This window comes from Suncus etruscus, chromosome 5, assembly GCF_024139225.1.
Source record: "Suncus etruscus isolate mSunEtr1 chromosome 5, mSunEtr1.pri.cur, whole genome shotgun sequence".
Taxonomy (NCBI): domain Eukaryota; kingdom Metazoa; phylum Chordata; class Mammalia; order Eulipotyphla; family Soricidae; genus Suncus; species Suncus etruscus.
The window spans coordinates 76,422,406-76,443,065 of record NC_064852.1 but is presented as its reverse complement, the minus strand read 5'-3'; the positions used below and the strand labels follow the sequence as shown (position 1 = coordinate 76,443,065).

The 20,660-nt window shown below is 36.5% G+C and overlaps 2 protein-coding genes and 1 pseudogene across 2 annotated transcripts in view; 2 read left to right on the top strand and 1 right to left on the bottom strand.

Annotated features, from left to right (window-relative positions):
* Nucleotides 1–20,660, top strand: part of LY75 (lymphocyte antigen 75) — a 124,329-nt gene that overhangs the window by 80,340 nt on the left and 23,329 nt on the right. Inside the window, exons 23-27 of the mRNA XM_049772864.1 lie at nucleotides 7,381–7,510; nucleotides 9,570–9,796; nucleotides 13,707–13,872; nucleotides 15,787–15,954; nucleotides 19,583–19,699. Coding sequence (XP_049628821.1) covers nucleotides 7,381–7,510; nucleotides 9,570–9,796; nucleotides 13,707–13,872; nucleotides 15,787–15,954; nucleotides 19,583–19,699 — 808 coding nt within the window. The remainder of the gene's footprint in view (nucleotides 1–7,380; nucleotides 7,511–9,569; nucleotides 9,797–13,706; nucleotides 13,873–15,786; nucleotides 15,955–19,582; nucleotides 19,700–20,660) is intronic.
* On the bottom strand, nucleotides 4,270–4,329 carry LOC126009900 (uncharacterized; annotated as a pseudogene).
* Nucleotides 10,826–11,218, top strand: LOC126008852 (peptidyl-prolyl cis-trans isomerase NIMA-interacting 4-like). Its single transcript, XM_049773131.1, has one exon. The coding sequence runs from the start codon at nucleotides 10,826–10,828 to the stop codon at nucleotides 11,216–11,218; it is 393 nt and encodes a 130-aa protein (XP_049629088.1).

Below are 20,660 nucleotides of genomic sequence, written 5' to 3'. Positions count from 1 at the left end.
CCTGAGTGGTGCTGGGTGTGACCAAAAAAAAAAAAAAAAAAGGATTCTTGCTTTGCAAAGGATTAACCTTAACACGAATAAGTTCCCCTGTAAACTCCATCTGAGCTCAGAGCCAGGAGTAACCCTTAAGCACCATTAAGTGTGGTAGGAAACCTTCCCTCACCCAAAGTAGAAAATTTTATATATATATTTTATATATATAATTTATAATAAATTATAGAAGAGTAATACAATAAATATAAGTGTTTCTTTTTTTTCTTTTTATGGAAACACTGTGATTACAAATATGTTCATGATTGAGTTTCAGTCTTACAATGTAAAACCCTTCACCCATGAACATTTCCACCACCAATGTCCCCAGTTTTCCTCCCTCATTGCCCTCCTGTCTCTGGGACAGGCATTTTACTTCACTCTTCTCTTTTTCTCTCTCCCCCTCCTCCCCTCCTTCACCCCTCCCTCCTTCCCTTCCCTTCATTTCTATCTCTTACCTTTATTTTGCTTTTAGACTCTGGTTTGCACTATTGTTAATGAAGGGGTACTGTGCATATCACTTTATCAGTTCAACACTCAGTTATTGTGTGGAGTGATTAGTTCCAACTATCATTGTCTTGTGGTCCTTTCTCTATTCTAACTGCACTCACTACTCTGTGGCAAGTTCCTATCATGGACTGACTGGTCCTCTTGGCCCTCATCTCTATTGTCTATGGATATTATTACCATATTATCTTTTTTTTTCTTATAACTCACAAATGAATGAGATTAATCTATGCCTATCCCTCTCCCTCTGACTCATTTTTTCAGCATAATACTCTCCATTTATGTATTAGCAAATTTCATGACTTAACTTTTCCTAGTGGCTGCCATATTCCATTGTGTAGATGTACCACAATTTCTTTAGTCACTCATCTATTGTCAGGCACCTGGGTTGTTTCCAGATTCTGACTATTGTAAATACAGATACTTCTCGCTTAATGACCAAGTTCCATTTCAACTACTTGGTCATTAAGTGAGGAACTGCATGTACTGTATACAGTAGTACAGCATATGCACAGTACTTGACAATACAGTATTCTGAATAAGTGAAATAACGAGAAAGATCAAACTTCCTCTTGTTTTAATTTGCATAGGTTGTGTAATTTACACACAGTACTACAATGTATTACAGAACATAAAGTTAGTAAAGTAGGTGCATTAAAGCACCAAAAACCATAGTACTGTACTGTAGAGCGTACAAGATGGAAAAAAGATATTTAAAATAAAATAACGGTGAAGAGATGGTCGTAAGTGCGAGCAGTCGCTAAACAGGTAGGTCGTTAAGCAAGGAGTATCTGTAGTGCTGTGATGAACATAGGAATGCAAAGGGCTTTTCTGTATTGTGTTTTTGTGTTCTTAGGGAAGATTTCTAGGAGTCATATTGCTGGTTTTTTGAAGAATACCCATATTGTTTTCTAAAAAGGCTGGATTAGTTGGCATTCCCACAGCAGTGAATGACAATCTCTTTCCCTCTACATCTGCACCAGCACTGGTTTTTCTTGTTCTTTGTGACTACGTGTGCCAATCTTTGTGGTGTGAGATGGTATCTCATTGTAGTTTTTATTTGCATCTCCCTGATGATTAGTGATGTGGAGTATCCTATTTTACCTGATCCCCTAACTTATGCTAATAGCTTTTAAATTTCTTATTTTGATGGGCTTTTCCAGCAGTGCTCTGGACCCAGAGTCTACTCCCCAGTGATAATTAGCCCAATAATTAGAACCTGCTGGGTACCACCTGTGATAAACACAATGGTACTTGTCATTCAGTTTTAGGATTGAATCATAGACCTTGCATGTGCTTGGCATAATCTCCACACTTCTTTTTTTTTTTTTTTTTTTTTTTTTTTTTTGGTTTTTGGGCCACACCCGGTGGTGCTCAGGGATTACTCTTGGCTGTCTGCTCAGAAATAGCTCCTGGCAGGCGTGGGGGACCATATTGGACACCGGGATTCGAACTAACCATCTTTGGTTCTGGATCAGCTGCTTGCAAGGCAAACGCCGCTGTGCTATCTCTCCGGGCCCAACCGCCACACTTCTGGCTATACTCTGTCTCTCTACCTAGCTCTATCTATCTATCTATCTATCTATCTATCTATCTATCTATCTATCTATCTATCTCTCTATCTCTTTTCTCCCATCTCTCTCTCTTTTCTCTCCTCTCTCTGTTGCCAATAATGAAACCCAGGACTTTCACACATATGAGACGGGTATGTAATTTATTTTTGAGCCGTATCCTTAGTTCTAAAACCTTCAAGCATGGTTCACAGAAATAGTTAAGTCACAGCTGGTGCATAGTTAAAAATATAATATTAAATTAGAGGCCAGAGAGATAGTGCAGCAGGGTGGATGCTAGTCTTATATATGGAGTGATCCTTGAGCATTACCAGCTATGTTTTCAAAACAGAAAAATTTTAATTATATACATATATACATAATGGTGAATTGAAACAAGAGTTTCAAGAAACATTATAAGCTTCTACATGATATTTTTTTCTTTTACATTCCAGTCTAGCTTAATATATTCTCTTTATTTTAGCATAGATTAGAATAGTGAGGCTATTCTATCCTGTTTTGTTATCACAAATGTGAGTCAAGTCACTGAATTGAGAGAAATTAGTCAGAGGGAGAGAGACACAGATTAGTCTCACTCATATATGGGTTTTAAGAAAAATTAAAGACATTGAAATACTTCCCAGAGATGAGGACCAGAAGGACCGACTCAAGATACGAAGTTCACCATAAAGAGTGGTGAGTGCAGTTAGAGAAATAACTATGCTAAGAACAATCTTTTTTGGGGGGGGGGCACACCCAGCGATGCTCAGGGGTTACTCCTGGCGGTCTGCTCAGAAATAGCTCCTGGCAGGCACGGGGGAGACCATATGGGACACCGGGATTCAAACCAACCACCTTTGGTCCTGGATCGGCTGCTTGCAAGGCAAACTCCGCTGTGCTATCTCTCCAGGCCCACTAAGAACAATCTTAACAATATGAGTGAGTGAGGGATGTAGAAAGCCTATCTCAAATACAGGCGAGGGTTGGGAAAGGAAGAGATGGGCATTGGTGATGGAAAGGTTGCACAGTGAAGAGGGGTGTTCTTGTTATGACTGAAACCAAACTACAATTATGTTTGTAATCACAGTGTTTAAATAAAGAAATTATTCAAAAAAAGATAGCATTGACTATAAAATTATTATAAAAGATTGACTTTTATGTTTATATAAATAAATCTGTTTATTTCATTTCCTCATTATGGCTTTAGATTAGAAAATTCATCATATAAGTATTTTACATATATATTTTTGTTTGTGCTTTATAAATTGCCTTTTAATCCCTGATAGCATGGCATATCTCTTGTATCAATGAATACTTACTTTGTTGTACTAATTGTAACCAGTTGTTTAGCATAATTTATTGTATTTACATTCACCTGTTAAAAGCTGGATATGAGCCAGAGAGATGAATACAAGTGAGACATTTTCCTTCTATACAGTTGAACTGGGTTCAATCTCAAACACTTCATGTGGTCTCCTAAACCCTTCAAGATTGAGCTCTGAGCAGAGCCTGGAGTAAGCCCTAACTACCATCAGTTGTGGCCCAAAGAAGCAGTATGTTATACTTCCTATGCCCTCAATTAAGAGTATGAACATGAAATGTATTCTTACTTTGCTGCTATTCTAATCTAAATACTATATACTTTTCCCATGGTAAAAAGATAGGGGCTGAGGTGAGAGCTCAAAGACCTTATTATACCTGATTTGCATGCTAATGACCCAAGTTCAGTCCCTTGTTGCAGAATCCCTGAACAGTGCTGGAAATGCTGATGATTGGTGACTCTAAATCACCAAACAGATAGATTGTGTGAAATGGTACTGCAGGTATGGCACTTGTCTTGCATATGGCTAACCCTAGTTCCAACCCTAGCCTCCTAGGGTCTCTCTTTACCACCGTGAGTAATTCCTAAGTGCAGAGCCAGGTGGTATCCTTGAACATCATCAGATCTGACTCCCAAAAAAAGAGAGGCTAAAAGCATCCAACTAGATGTAACCCTGAGCATCCTTTGGTGTGTTCCCAAAATCATGATTATCGTTAGTATATGCCTTTTTTTAAAAAAAAATCTCATTTATCTTGTTTATCCTTCCAGATAACCATAAGATTTTGTCAATTTTCAACCACAGTTAAATATAAAACTTCTGATGAGAATTTGACTAATTTTGGGAGAATTAACATCTTTTTTTTTAATATGGAACCCTTCTTGAATTTGCGTGTCATCCTTGCGCAGGGGCCATGCTAATCGAATTAACATCTTTTTATTCATCTACCAATTCATGAGTATGATATATGTCTTCATTTATTTATATCATCCTTTCAGTAGCTTATAGAAGGTTATTTTTTGCAGATTTTTCTCTTTTTTGTTTTTGTTTTTGGCCCACATCTAACTATACTTACTCTTAGCCCTGCACTCAGGAATCATTCCTGGTGGTGCTTGGGAACATTTTGGGGTTCTGGGGATCTAACCCGGGTCAGCTATATGCAAGGTAAGTACCCTGTCTACTGTAATATCTCTCCAGCACTCATGAATGTGTTTTTGAATTTTTATTTTATTAAAGAGCCATGATTTACAAAGTTATTAATAATTGAGTATTCCCAAATTACCACCTGCCACCCCCAGCCACATTGACAGGCACATTTTACAGTTTGATGATAGCTTGGATCTTATGTTCTTTCTCATTGTTTTTCATGAGGCTTTTAATAAGCTCCTCTCTCTTATTTCTATTTAGAATGGTAGGTCTTCTTTTACTTTCGTGTGTGTGTGTGTGTGTGTGTGTGTGTGTGTGTGTGTGTGTGTGTGTGTGTGTGTGTGGTTTTTGGGTCACACCCACCAGTGTTCAGGGGTTACTTCTGGCTCCATGTTCAGAAATTGCTCCTGGCAGGCACGGGGGACCATATGAACGCTGGGATTCGAACCAATGACCTCCTGCATGAAAGGCAAACGCCTTACCTCCATGCTATCTCTCCAGCCCCTTCTTTTACTTTCTTACTGATATGTTAGAAAGGCAATTTGTGTATGTATGTTGGATTGTTTTAGATAGATAGATAGATAGATAGATAGATAGATAGATAGATAGATAGATAGATAGATAGATAGATAGATAGATAGATAGATAGATAGATAGATAGATAGGTAGGTAGGTAGGTAGGTAGGTAGGTAGGTAGGTAGGTAGGTAGGTAGGTAGATAGATAGATAGATAGATAGATAGATAGATAGATAGATAGATAGATAGATAGATAGATAGATAGATAGATAGATAGATAGATAGATAGATAGATAGATAGATAGATAGATAGATAGATAGATAGATAGATATTATCTTAGGCATCTTTCTTAAAAGATTTACTTTTGAGGCCAGGAGTAGATGGCACAATGGGTAGAGCATTTGCCTTGCATGGAGTGGACCCCATTTGATCCCCAACATCCCACATAACCCCGCAGGCTGCCAGGAATAATTTCTGTGTGCAGATCCAGGGGTATCCCTTGAGTACCACCAGGTATGCCCAAAACAAACAACAAAAAGGAAATCTACTTCTGGAGTTTTTTATCAGATATTCATGAGTTTCTTAATTAGATAATAAAAGATACAAATATGTGCTAGGATTTCCAGAATCATGACAATTAGGCACAATAACTGCTTTCTAGATATACTCTAACTTTAATGAAACTGTCCACAGTTTTTCATTATTATAGATTATTTTGATTTTTTGTTGAGTAGATATTATTATATATCCAGCTTTAGAATTTTCATTCAGAAATGAATAATTAATTAAAGCAATATAATTACAATAGTACTGAAATTTATGGTCATGATATACCCAACTTTCTCATCTCAATTTTATAAAATTTGTTTCCACCCTCTTTTGATATTGTCATATAGTTTTTTTCAACTAGATGTATTAATATGTGGCATAACACATTAAAAGAGATCATACTAAATCTTTTTTATTTCCTTGTAATAAAATTTTAGTTGTTCAGAGTGGATTATCATATTCTAATGAATTTGAGTTACTAGAAATTTTATTTTCATCTTAGTTCATAGATTTTGGTACATCTATGGTTCATAAATTTTTATGCTTTTTTGTTAGCTTACTTTTTTTCATGAAGTGGTGGATGGGGCAGGACCACACTCATTAGTGCTCAGGGTTAAGTTCTGACGCTGTGTTCAGGGATCACTCTGACAAGGCTCAGGACCCCATATATTGTACTTAGGATTAAATCACATATGAGGCAGGATCTTTGCCCTCTGTACTATCTCTTAAGTCCAGTCAGCTACATTTTTATTCTCTTTTCTTTGTAACATGAATATGCTACTTTCTGTCTTTTTGTTGTTGATCTATATTAATATTTTATTTATACTAGATATCAAATCTTTATCTGATATGTTGACTGCAGATTTTTTTTTTTGGTTTTTGGGCCACACCCAGTGACACACAGGGGTTACTCCTAGCTATGCACTCAGAAATCGCTCCTGGTTTGGGGGACCATATGGGATACTGGGGAATTGAACCGTGGTCCATCCTAGGCTAGCATGGGCAAGGCAGACGCCTTACCTCTTGCACCACCACTCTGGCCCCTGACTGTAGATATTTTATCCCATTCAGTTAGCTGTGTTTTAGTTTTAGCCCATGTTTGTTTTGCCATACAGAAATTTTTTAATTAAATGGAGTCTCGTTCATTTATTTTTTATTCTGTTGCCTATGCCATCGGCATTGTATCTTTAAAGACACCTTTGAAGTGTGTTTAGACACTTTTTAGTCTTAGAGCATTCTACCTATATTTTCCTCAATTTATTTATAAATTCTGTTCTTATAACCATTACTTTTTGTTTTATTTTAAGTAACCCCTGATCACTGCCAGATATGACCCAAAAACCAAAAAAAAAAATGATATGTTTTGCAACCTTGCCTCTATTTTGCTATATATAAAATATCTTAAATTATCTCTTCTTACAGTTTTGGAAGAATGTCAGAATTTGCTTTGTTACTTCATTTCAATTCCTTCATAGAATTTTTTTTGTATTTTTGGTTAATAAGCAGTGGATTTCACGAGTTACTCCTGGCTCTGAACTCAGAAATTGCTCCTGGCATGGGGAACCATATGGGATGCCGGGATTCGAACCACTGTTCATCCTGGATCGGCTGCATGCAAGGCAAATGCCCTACCACTGTGCTATCTCTCCACCTTCACAGAATTTTTACAGAAGCAAAAATGCAATTATAAAAGATACAAGCTTTTCTTGGTAAGGTCTTCTATTAGTTTTATGATTTATTTTATGGCTTATATTTTGCTTAGTTTTTCGAGGAAGATTCTCACTATCACTGTTCAATGATGCTCAATATCCCAAAGTCACCTTTTGTTGGAACATGGAATTTTACTGCCTGCAGTGAACCCCATACTCTCTTTCTCTGTCAGAAATATTCAGGTATGTATTGCTCTGTAGATATCTAGGAATTTTATGCTCTGAGTTACATATGTATATCCATATATTACTTTTTAAAAAATGTAAAAATGATACTTATAAATGATTGCTAACTCACAATCCTGTACCTTAAAGACTTCATCTTGAATAAATCCATATTGACTAAGTCAGATGATCTCAGAGTGCTATTTTTTCAAGTATCATTGTCATACTTAATAAAATATCTCTCCAGCCTCAAATTGTGTTACTACTAACATATACATATTTTTACTTTATATCATGAAGAAAGGAGGAAAAACTTAAGTGTTTTTATTTTAGTCTAATCTAAAATTCTTATTATCATTTGGCTTTGTTTGAGGCTGCACCCAGTTGTTTGAAGCAGTGCTCTAGAATCCATGAGGTAGCAGAGACCAAACCTCAGGTTCTGCATGAACAGCATGTGCTCCAGAAATGTTAGTTATTAAATTTGTAAATATAAAAGTATGCGGCACATTTTAAATATACCCTATACTCTAGATAAAAATAAAATATATAAAATATATAAATGCATCATCCATCTTTTCAATAACAATATAAATATTTTTGTTGATCACAGTGAATTTTTGTGTGTTTTTTTTTATTTAAACTTCATGGTTACAAGGTTATTCATATTACAGGTTTTTCCATAGCTAAAGAACTTCATGATTGAGTTACAGTCATATAATGTACAACAACCTTTACCTGTATACATTTCCCACTACTAATACTACTAATGTTGACAGTTTTCCTCTCACCCTCCTTGATATCCTTCTCTTTCCCACCCCACTCCCACCTGCTTCTGGGGCAAGCATTTTACCTCTCAGTTTCTTTCTGTGTGTCTCTCTGCCTCTCTTTTTTGACACTGTGGTTTGCACTACTGATAAAGAAGGAGTGCCGTGAATGTCCGTCCCTTTCATAGTAGTCCCCTCTCTACTTTAATTTGCACTCTCTACTCTTTGTGGCAAGCTTCCTACCACTGATCACAGTGAATTTTTAACAAATTATTTTTTAAAACTTTGTTATATGAATAGATTTCCCATGTGCTTCCAAAGACATTTTTCCCCTACTGACTTAATCTTTGTTCTTTTGTTTGTTTCTGTTTTAAGACCACATCCGGTGGTTATTCCTGGCTCTGAGCTCAGAGATCACTAATAGTTGGTTTGGGGGACCGTAGTGCCAGAGAGCAAACCAGGGTTGAACCATGTGCAAAAGCAAGTGCCGTCCCCTCTATACTATCACTCCAGCCTTTATCTGTTCATTATTATCACACATTTTAGTAACTACCTTATTTAGAGAAATATTGTAAAGCAATAAATCAAATATAGGTTATCTCTTGTGTATGGCTTTTGCATTTTTTATGAGAGCTGTCCAAGGGAAAACCTTTGTAAGCAAACACCTAACACATACACTTGTTGAAGTAGTTCAAGAAAGACATTTGACACCATCCTGAATTGGTAAGCTTATTAGAGGTTATTTTTGTTTATAGCATTTTCCTTCAAAAATTAGATCAACTAAAACAGAATTTTATACCAGTGTTAGAAAAAATGTATATTTTATACAATACTTATTATAAAATATGCTCATTTTGTTTCAGTTTTGTAATACACCCATCAATGCTTAGGGAATACTCATTGCTGTATTCTTAGAAGTTATTCCCCACAAGATTCATGATCCAAATGGGGTGCCAGGGATCAAATATGGGTCCCCTGCATTCAAGGCAAACACCTACACTATCACTCTGGCCCCAAAATATCTCAATAAATAGATAAATAATTTCTAAGGTAAAATATGGAGAAATTTGGGGCCAGAGTGGTGGCACAAGTGGTAAGGTCTCTGCCTTGCACACGCTAGCCTAGGACAGACCACGAATTGATCCCCCGTCATCCCATATGGTCCCCCAAGCCAGGACCAATTTCTGAGTGCATAGCCAGGAGTAACCCCTGAGTATCACTGGGTGTGGCTGAAAAACCTGTGTGTGTGTGGGGGGGGGGAATTTGGTAAATAATCCATGACTTGTCGGTTTTTATGTCATTTTTATGTACAGAAGTAGAAAATAAACAGACCTTGAAGAACACTTCAGAAACTGTAAAGTATCTCAATAATCTGTATAAAATAATCATGAAGAATTTGACATGGTTTGATGCGCTGAGGGAGTGTCGAAAAGATAACATGCAGCTGGTGAGCATCACAGACCCTTACCAGCAGGCATTCCTAACTGTGCAGGCCATCCAGCATAGATCATCTTTATGGATTGGACTCTCCAGTCAAGATGTAAGTTTTCAGTACCAACTGCCATAATTATATGATGGACTATGACATTTTTATTGTGCATAGCATTTCTCATATTAGACTAAAAGACACTGAAAATCATAAGAATTCTAGTGAATGAATTTCATAAGATACATAATTTTAGTGGCAGTCATCTTTCTACAATTAGAAGGTTTGATATTCTCTTGTTTAGATTAAGGTAAAGTTTATTAGACTATTGTAGTTCAGCAGTTCTTTAATTTATTTTAATCAAGGAACTGAGCCATAATCATGAACTTAATGTTCCTTTAGCCATCAAAAAAGAGGAGGAAAAACTGAAAAACTGTATTGAACTGGGCAGATGTAAAATCCTATGGATAGATACTCTTTCAGAATCAGCAGAGTGAAATTAAGCCACTCTAAAAGTGATTAGAATAGTGTTTTAATTCATATCAAGACCCAGTCCTGAATTGATGTAGAAAATGTATGTTGAATTTTTTAAATAAATATGAAATATTCCTTTCAGCATTATAGGATACTTTTTGCCATTTGTCTAAGTGTTCTGTACAGTAATCCAACATTCTTCCCACTGAGATGTACCAAAAGGTAAGATATAGGGTAGGTGAAGGAGGCTGCATATATTATGCACTGCCTAAGTGGTGGCAGTTAGAGAAAATGTGATGTGAACTTGACTTGTGCAGTACATGACTTGACTTTTAAAACCCTAGTTAGATGTATGGCTCTACAGAACATCTTTTTAAATTTAATCTTAGAGAGCTATAACTGATAGAAGTTATACTAAGTAAACCTCAGTTATATGTGTTAGTGTAACATAGAACTGGTTGAAAAAAAATGTGATCTGGATAATTTTTTCTGCAACTGAATGGAACCCTGAGCTGAACTGGAGAATGGTTAAAGAAAAAAAAAAAACTAGACTACATTACCATTGGCAAATCTCATTTTTATTGCCACCCATAATCTTTGGAACCTCAGTTAAAAAGAATTAATGCGAAGCCTACTAAGCAATTGAAAAGACATCAGCGAGTTTTGGAGATGCCTCCCAAAGGGAAAAGCTGTTCCAGGAAAGCGGGAAAAGGGGGAGGAGCCTCTGGGAGTGACAGTGCTGACAAGAAGGTTCAGGGTTCCAAAGTTGGTGGCAATGCCGTCAAGGTCAGGCACATTCTGTGCGAAAAACATGGAAGAGTCATGGAAGCCATGGAAAAGTTAAAGTTTGGAATGCGATTCAATGAAGTGGCCACACAGTACAGTGAAGATAAAGCCAGGCAAGGGGGTGACTTGGGTTGGATGACCAGAGGCTCTATGGTAGGACCATTTCAAGAAGCAGCATTTGCCTTGCCTGTGAGTGGTCTAGATAAACCTGTCTTTACAGACCCTCTAGTTAAGACTAAATTTGGTTATATCATTATGGTAGAAGGGAGAAAATAAAAGTGTATGAAAAGTTGAAAAATTTTTAAAAAATAAAAAGAATTAATGCTTATACTTCCATACACTTCAAGGCTCTGGTTATCCCAGAATATACTCTTAAATCAAGCTACATCACCAACATAGCTGCTTACCTAGATTCAGAGTATCAACTTCTTAAAATACTTCTTTTGTCTCCTTTCTTTTTGGGTATTATGTTATTATGTTATTTAGTATTATGTAAAAGCATCATTATATATGTTGTGAGGCTGGTAATGAGTGATTATTATGTTTCCTAGTCTCAATCATCTTAAAGCATTTGAAACAAAGCAATAGTGAGAAAACTTGTAATTTAATATATTAAGGGAAGAAAAGTAAAGTTTTACTTCTGAAAGATATAATCAGAGAGCTATTGCCTTCAGGATAATTTTCTGTATACACTTATTTTTTATTGAACACAGTTAGGATTATGCTGTCTTGTGACATTTTCTCCACTTAAAAGTTTTGGTTCTTGCCCCTTTTATCATTTTTACAGATGTTTCTTTTTCTCCTTCCACTTTTTATTTAAGCATACTATATGTAACTGTTTTTTTTTTTTTTTTTTTTTTTTTGTTATTTGGGTCACACCCAGCAGTGCTCAGGGGTTACTTCTGGCTCTATGCTCAGAAATTGCTCCTGGCAGGTTCAGGGGACCATATGGTAAGCTGGGATTCGAACCACCATCCTTCTGCATATGAGGCAAACGCCCTACCTCCATGCTATCTCTCCAGCCTATTTCTATTTCTTCACAAGCAGTCTTGGGAGTAGGGAAATAGCTAAAGGATTGCATGCTTTGCTTGAGGGAGCCCCAGATTCAGTCTCCAACACCACATGGTTTTATAATCATTCGCAGTCTGAGAGAAAAAAAAAACATAAGCTACTTTACATCTTTGGAACAGAAAGTGTATAAATAAATAAATTAAATTTAGTGGGAATGTATTGGAAGATTTAAGCACAGTAATAACAATATCAAACTTTGACTTAAAAATAAATAATACTATACAAAGAATTAGAGAAGAAATGAACAGTCTGAGATAGGAGACCCTTAGAGGCTTTCTAAATGTATGCAGAAACAATGTTGGCCTAACAAAGACATGTTTTCAGTATCTGATATGTGACTATTCTTAACTACACTATTAAGTAGTCTAGAACTACTAGAACTAGTCTAGAACTAGTGTTTGGACATTCAAGTACATTGAAGCAAAATTACATAGAGATTGAGAAGGTCAAAAGGGATGGGAACTGGATGAGAAATACACATGTCTCTAAGTCAGTGCTAGGACCAGGAGGACAGCAGAAGTTTCCTTTGCTTAGTCAATGTCAGGGGGTCCTCTGCATTACTAGTATGACCCCAACAGTCTTCCTTCTCCCTTACCAAAAAAAGCAAATGTAGTGAAAGGATAAGAAGTCTGAAGGGATTTATTTTCAATAAGAATATAGAGTATAGGGGCCAAGAGAACACAGCAGTAGAGCATTTGCCTAGCATGCAGCCAATCCACCAGGGTGGTGGTGGTTTGAATCCCAGCATCCATATGGTTCCCCAAGCATGCCAGGAGTAACCCCTGAGTGCCACCACCAGGTGTGACCCCAAATATATATATATATATATATATATATATATATATATATATATATATAGAGAGAGAGAGAGAGAGAGAGAGAGAGAGAGAGAGAGAGAGAGACAGAGAGAGTATACAAAATGATGTATTTGTAAGGGATAGGAATTCTAAAGAATACTCTGAACTTAGATTACACAGAAATACAGCAAACAGAAAGGGATCCATATGATATGGACATATGAGAAATTAAGCAATATTATATATCGAAAGGTCAAATTGAGATCATAATGTACATAACTGGTCTCTAAGTTATGACATCTTTGGTGGGGAACAGATCAGAATAAAGCAGTTGGAATTCTTGAACTTGATTATATTTGTGACTTATAGCTACTAAAATATAGTTTGGGTGTCAGGAGAGATAGTACAGCAAGTAGGGTTCCATCTCCAGTACCACATGGAATCCTACATAGAATATCACTTAGGCCATGTTACATGCCTTAGTTTCTTCATCTGTAAAATAATAATAATTACTACCATATGTATTACAGAGATTAAATGGGAAATATTTATTATTTTAGGGTCTTATTGTTGGTTTGGGTACCACATCCTACAGAGTTTAGGGAATATTTGTGACTCAGTGCTCAGAAGTGACTCCTAGCAGTGCTCAGGGGGACCAAATGTGGTGCTAGCCATTTAAATCAGTGACAGTAATATGAAAGCCAACTACCTTACCTCCTATACTATCTCTTTGACCCCATGATAATGTTTTTAAATGTTGAGACAATGTCCAACGGAGTGTCAACAAATATATGTCAAATATATAATAAATTAAGAATGGTTAGACCATGAGGATCACATTACAAACATTAATAAATAAAATATTGTGACTAGAAATATGTTGCTGTTCCTTATAGGATGAGCTCAATTTTGGTTGGTCAGATGGGAAACGTGTTCAGTTTACTCGCTGGGCTGATAATAATGAGCAACTTGAAGACTGTGTGGTGTTAGACACTGACGGATTCTGGAAAACATCTGAATGCAATGAATATCAACCGGGTGCTATTTGCTACTATCCAGGAAGTATGCTGACTGAAAATATTTTATTTCTTTTTTATTAATATCTTTAAGCACATGTTTGTAGTTGGGTTTCAATCATAAAAAAAAAACTATTATCATGATGGTTGTTGGTCCAGTAATTTCTCTAAGTGCACTCAACAATCTTTGTGGTAAGCTTCATTTTATGGGCTGGTCCTTTCAAACCTCATCTCTATTGTTTCTGAAGAAATATTTTATATGTAGTTTTAAATTTATTAATAAATTGGAGCTGCCCTTTCTACAAAAAAAACTTGTTCTGAAAATTTGTATTCATGTAGAATATACTTGCATATTAAATAGTTTGTCAATGTCACTTTTGAAATGGTTTAATCTTTATTTTTATTCAGCTAACAATGGTAATTGACACTTTAATTTTAAGACCCTATAATCTTCATCTACATACATTTTAGATTTTTTTTACTTCTCTCTCTCTCTCTCTCTCTCTCTCTCTCTCTTTACTTTTTGGCTTAAATCTAGTGGTGCTCAGTATTTCTTAGATGTCACTCCTGGAAGTACTCAGATGACTATGTGGTGGTAGGGTAGGGATCAACCCTTGGGCTCTTACATATAAAGCATTGCTCAGTCCTGAGTTTTAAGAACTACAGTTTTTTAAGAAGTTTTCACTTACAGTAAAATTAAATTAGCTGAAGGCCAAAGATAAATTTAGACATAGAGACAGACATAAACAAAATTAGACATGGAGTTTTGGGCAGTTAGCTCAAGGGTCAGAGGTGCATGCGTTTAATGTGCAAGGAACTGAATTTGATCTCTGGTATTACATGATCCACCAAGTGCCACAAAATATAGTACTGATGGCCCCCTGCATTGCTGGGCTTACACAGTTCATCATCACCAAGTCCTAGCATTGAACCATAAAGCCCAGTTGGCTGAGTATAGCCAGTAATGGCCCCCAGGTCCACTGAGCACTACTTGGGAGTCCCTGTCCTTCTTGCCTTACTAAAAATGACAGTGGAGTTTCATGAGCAATAGCAATAAAGAACTGAATGAGATTCAAGAGCCCAGAGATAATCTCTTTACTTCTTTCTATGGACCTGACTTTTGTTTTCTTTGTATCCTTTCTGCTGTGATGAAATGTGAAGAACCTCCAGCTTTTACTTATAATCACAGCTGAAGTTGAACTGTCTCTGAGTTCATTTTTTCACATAATCAGAAAGAATCTGATGGACTCAGTCTGAGTCAGGTATGCAATCTATGGTCTAATCAGAAGGAAGTGTTTTTATAATCACCAGGAAGCCCACATGTATTTGTTTGTAGCACAAAGACACAGATTCAGAGTTGTGAGCTGGAGAGATATTGGATAGTCTCTTCTATATATTAACTAAGTTTCATTTTTTTCTAACAAATGATTACTATATTTTTTTCTTGAATGTGTAGCCTTTTCATAAGATAGGGGAGAACCTATAACCAGATTTTTCTAAGTAAAAACTATTTCTATTTTACGTTATTTCTATTTTAGTGAAAGCAATAACATATTTATAGTGTTAAGTATTTTATTAAACTACTTCTTTAAAATTAGAGAAGAAATAAAAATCTTAAAGATGAGTTTTTGAAATGATAGATAGCTGGCTGTCATTAATATATATGTCAGTTTTCTTTGATGTTTATTGATGGAGACAGAAATTGCATTTAAATTTATATTATTGATTTTTACCTTTTTACACTCACTGTAAAGCAAGGAAAAGAAAATTGTGATGATTTCCTTCCTACAAAAAGCCAGTTAAAAGGTCATACTATATTTTAACATAAACAGAGCAAGCATTACTAGGCTATTATTTCTTGGCTTCCTGGATATGTCCTACAAATCAAGTCTAATTACTGTGAACAGGATTTAACATTTATAACTGAAATTAGAATTCTAACCATTAATTCTTTTTCTAGATGAGACTGAAAAAGAGGTCAAATCCACTGATAGTTTTCAATGTCCATCTCCTGTTCTAAATACTCCATGGATACCATTTCAGAATAGTTGCTACAATTTCCTGATAGTAAAGAACAGAAATTCAGCAATGACAAAAGATGAAGTTCATTCTAAATGCCATAAATTGAGTATGTATATTTTATTGCTATTATATATTACATTATACTCCTTTTCAAAAGTTCACCTCAGTGTATTATAGTTCTTATTTGCAGTGCTAACTGGATTTCAAAATAGTCATCTCCTGATTACTAATTATCAATGTGAAAATCTTGAAATTTGTGTTTATTTCACTTTGCATGTTTAAATAAAATTGATTCTACTAAAAAGGTGGTCAGAGTGATAGTACAGCATGGCTGGTCAGGGTTGAACCCTTAGAATCTCAGGTGCCCAGAGCCCTCCAGGAGTGATTCCTGAGTACAGCAGTAATGCTTGAGCACCAGCAGGTGTGACCCAAAAACAGAGAGAGAGAGAGAGAGAGAGAGAGAGAGAGAGAGAGAGAGAGAGAGAAAGAGAGAGAGAGAGAGAGAAGGAGGGAGGGAGAGAGAGAGATTGGTACAGAGCAACATAAAACAAGTTTGGGGTTGTGGGCAAAATAAAAATAGGTTTAAGTGGTTAAAAGTATAGATAAATCTGGGGCCGGGAGAGATAGCACAGCAGCATTTGCCTTGCAAACAGCCGATCCAGGACCAAAGGTGGTTGGTTCAAATCCCGGTGTCCCATATGGTCCCCCGTGCCTGCCAGGAGCTATTTCTGAGCAGACAGCCAGGAGTAACCCCTGAGCACTGCCGGGTGTGGCCCAAAAAAAAAAAAAAAAAAAAAAAAAGTATAGATAAATCATGAAGAAATAGCCTTGCTTAAAAGAATATACATTTCACACTTTTAATTTATTTTCCCCCAAGTCCCTGTACATGTACATGGGTTTTTTTTTTATTTTGGGGGGACACACCTGACAGTGCTCAGGGGTGACTCCTGTTTCTGTGCTCAGGGACCATTCCTAGCAAAGCTCAGGAGACCTTAATGGAATGCTGGGTATCAAACCTAGGTGGACTACATGCAAGATAAATACCCTACTCTGACCTAAATTGGATTTTTTTAAATAACATCTTTATTTAAGCACCATAATTACAAAAATGTTTGTAGTTGGGTTTGTAGTTAAAGAAAACAATATCGGGCTGGAGCAGAGGTGCCAGCGGTAAGGCGTCTGTCTTGCACGAACTAGCCTAGGACAGACCACAGTTTGATTCCCCGGTGTCCAATATGGTCCCCCAAGCCAGGAGGGATTTCTGAGCGCATAGCCTGAACATCACTGGGTGTGGCCGAAAAACAAAAACAAAGCAAAACAAAAAAGAACACCAGTGCATCATTCCTACCACCAATGCTCCCTACCCGATCCTCCTTCCCCACACCCTGCATGAATTTGAGACAGACATTCTAATTCTCTCACTCACTAACATTGTCATGATAGTTGTCAATGGAGTTATTTCTCTAACTGAACTCACCACTTTTTGTGGTAGGCTTCATATCATTACAGCCAGCTATTATCTCTATTATCTCTGGGTATTATTATAATAATGTCTTATTTTTCTTAAATCACACAGATGATTGAGACTAACTATTCTGTGTTTATCTCTCTCCCTCTGACTTATTTCACTCGACATAATAGTTTTCATGTCCATCCATGTATAGGAAAATGTCATGACATCATTTTCCTCATGGCTGCATAGTATTCCATTCTGTATATGTACCACAGTTTCTTTAGCCACTCATCTATTGTTGGGAATCTGGGTTGTTTCCAGATTCTGGCTATTGTAAATAGAGTTGCAGTGAATATAGTTGTGCAGAAGGCATTTATTTTTTGTGGATATTTGTGGGGGGGGTGGCAGTGCCCAGGAGTGACTCCTGTCTCCATGCTCAGAAATCACTTCTGGCAGGCTCAGGGGACTATATGGGATGCCAGGCTTTGAACCACCATCCTTCTGCATGCAAGGCAAATGCCTTACCTCTATGCTATCTCTCCTGCCCCTGCAAAAGGCATTTATATATTGTGTTTTTGTGTTCCTAGGGTATACCCTAGGAGTGGTATAACTGGATCATATGGGAACTCAATTTCCAGTTTTATCTAAAAAAAATTTTTTTTGGTTTTTTTGGGCCACACCCATTTGATGCTCAGGGGTTACAACTGGCTATATGCTCAGAAATTGCTCCTGGCTTGGGGGGGAATCATATGGGACGCCAGAGGATCGAATCGTGGTTGGTCTTAGACTAGCGCACACAAGGTAGACCCCTTATCTCTAGCACCACTATTCTGGCCCCAAATTTTATATAAAATTTAGATAAAATTAAATTTTTTAGATAAAATCAGTTACTTCTTTAGACAGATATGCAAAAAAATAATTGAGGTTTGCAAACAATGAACCTTTTAATTTTGTGGAAAGTTTCTATAGAAAATATCAAACAATTATTCCCCATATTATACTCTATAGAATACTGGTTTTGAAAGGCATCCTACAAAGGACAAAGGAAGTTCCTTGGAACAAGACTGAAAAACATTACACACTATTTCTTCTTGTTGGATAGAGGCATTAAATTGAAGAGATAGTGCAGAGGTAAGGCACTGGCCTTGCATAAGATCCACTCAGGATCAATACATATGGTCCCCAAAGCCCCACCAGGAGTGATGCCCTGAGTACAAAGTTAGGAGTTGGCCCTCAAATAAAAAAAGGAGATAAAAGAAAGAGTGGCATAAATAAACTAGTTTAACTTTAAATAGTTCTTGCAAAGTTCTTGTCTGTGTAGCCCTTTTCTGATAAACACTTACTAGGTTCATGGAAAAAACACTTTGGGAAATAAGAATATTTTAACCATATATTTGTGATTTTTCTTTGGTTTGTTTTTTTTTTTTTTCTGGAGGAGAGGTCACATCCTATGTGTTCAGGGCTTGCTCTGGCTCTGGACTAAGGTCACACATAGTAGGCTTGGAGGACCATATTGCCAGAGACGAAATTCAGGTTGGCCACATATTAGACAGTCTCCCTATCTGCTGTACTATTTCTCCAGCACCATGTGTGTTTTTCCAAGAATAAGGACTATCTAGAGGCTAGAGCCAGCCATAGTAGTGTGTAGGGCATTTGCCTTGCATGCCACTGGTCTTGATTCAATATCCGGAACCTTACATAGTCTCCCAAGCCAACAAGTACTAATTTATCATGAGTGCAGAGCCAGGAGTAAGCCCTGAACACTAGTCCAAAAACATATGGTCCAAAAAGAAAAGAAAGATCTGACTTTCTTTTACCCCATACAATAATTACATATTTTCAATATAGCATTAAGGCAGGTGGTTTTGTACCAATTTGAAATGATCATAATCTGGAGAAAAATAAATTGAATCTCTTTAAGGGTGGTTCACTATCTGGTATTGTTTGGCAGACTATATAGGGTGCCAGGGATCAAACCTAGATTGGCTGTAGATATGTCAATCCTATCTACTAGCCTTCAACTATTCTGAAGATTAAATGTAGCCTGAAAAGATTTTAAAACTTCTTGATTTATTAATTTTAGTATATAAGATCATTTGTAACAATTGCTTAGGTTTTGGAGACTATTCAGTAGATTTTTTTTCTAAATCTGCAAAACAAGTCATAGTTTAAATTAAGTAGTGTTTATAACTAATTATAAAGTAACTTTATAATTAAGTTTGTAAAATTGAAGAAATAGTAAGTAAAAGTTTAAATCAGTAACTTTAAAAATATTTAACAGATCCTAAAGCACATGTTCTGAGTATTCGAGATGAAAAAGAAAATAACTTTGTTCTTGAACAACTTCTACACTTCAACTATATGGCTTCATGGATCCTGTTAGGTCTCACTTATGAAAGTAAGTAATGCATATACTTATTTTCCCTTTTTATACTAATACTATACTTAAACTTGTATTTTTAAATATTATAAAAGTGTTTATTAATAAACAAAATTTAATTGTGCTTTTAGCGTAATTAATATAAATACCAAGACAGTTGTTGTTCGATTTTGGGAGCAAAGTCTTCGATGTAGTTCTCAAGGAAGGACCAGTTCTATACTAGCAGTTCAGGGGTCAAAGGAGGGGGATATGGGATACATGCTGGGAACAGGGGTGGAGGGAGGACAATACTGGTGTTGGGAATGCCCTGATTCAATGTCACTGTGTACCTAAAATATTACTGTGAAAGATTTGTAATCCACTTTGGTCACAATAAAAAGTATTTAAAAAAAAAGTAGTTCTCAGGAAGACCAAGAAACAACTCTGATCTTCTGAGTCATCTGTTGAATGAGAGGGCCTTAAGCTACCGCAGTCCTCAGGCCCTACAGTGCAGGGATCATTGTGAATAATGCTGCAGTGAGCACAGAAGTGCAGAGGGTTCTTCTGCATTGTATTTTTGGGCCCCTAAGGGATATTTCTAGGATGGTATTGCTGGGTCATATGGAAGCTCAACTTTTAGTATTTTGAAAATCGCCTTCTCTTCACTATCTCCAACTTCAGCTAAAGTTCTTCCTAAGTAACTGTGGCATTTAGATGATTTAACAAAAGTAAAGCTATCCAGAGATTTCATCACCTTAGAAATCATTAAAATTTGTGTGGCTGAAGGTACATTTCCTATAACTTCTTGAGGCTGGCAAAGGACCATAGTCTCTCCCTAAAAGGGGTGAATCTCATGCTACCTTAAATGAGCAATTAACTGATTCAGTTCTGAATTTTCAATGCCTGAAAAGGATCAGATTAATTAGACAGGGATTTATTACTTAAACCAATCAGGCCCTAGAGCAGTAAATGATACAACTCTGTCCTTGTTATCTGTAAC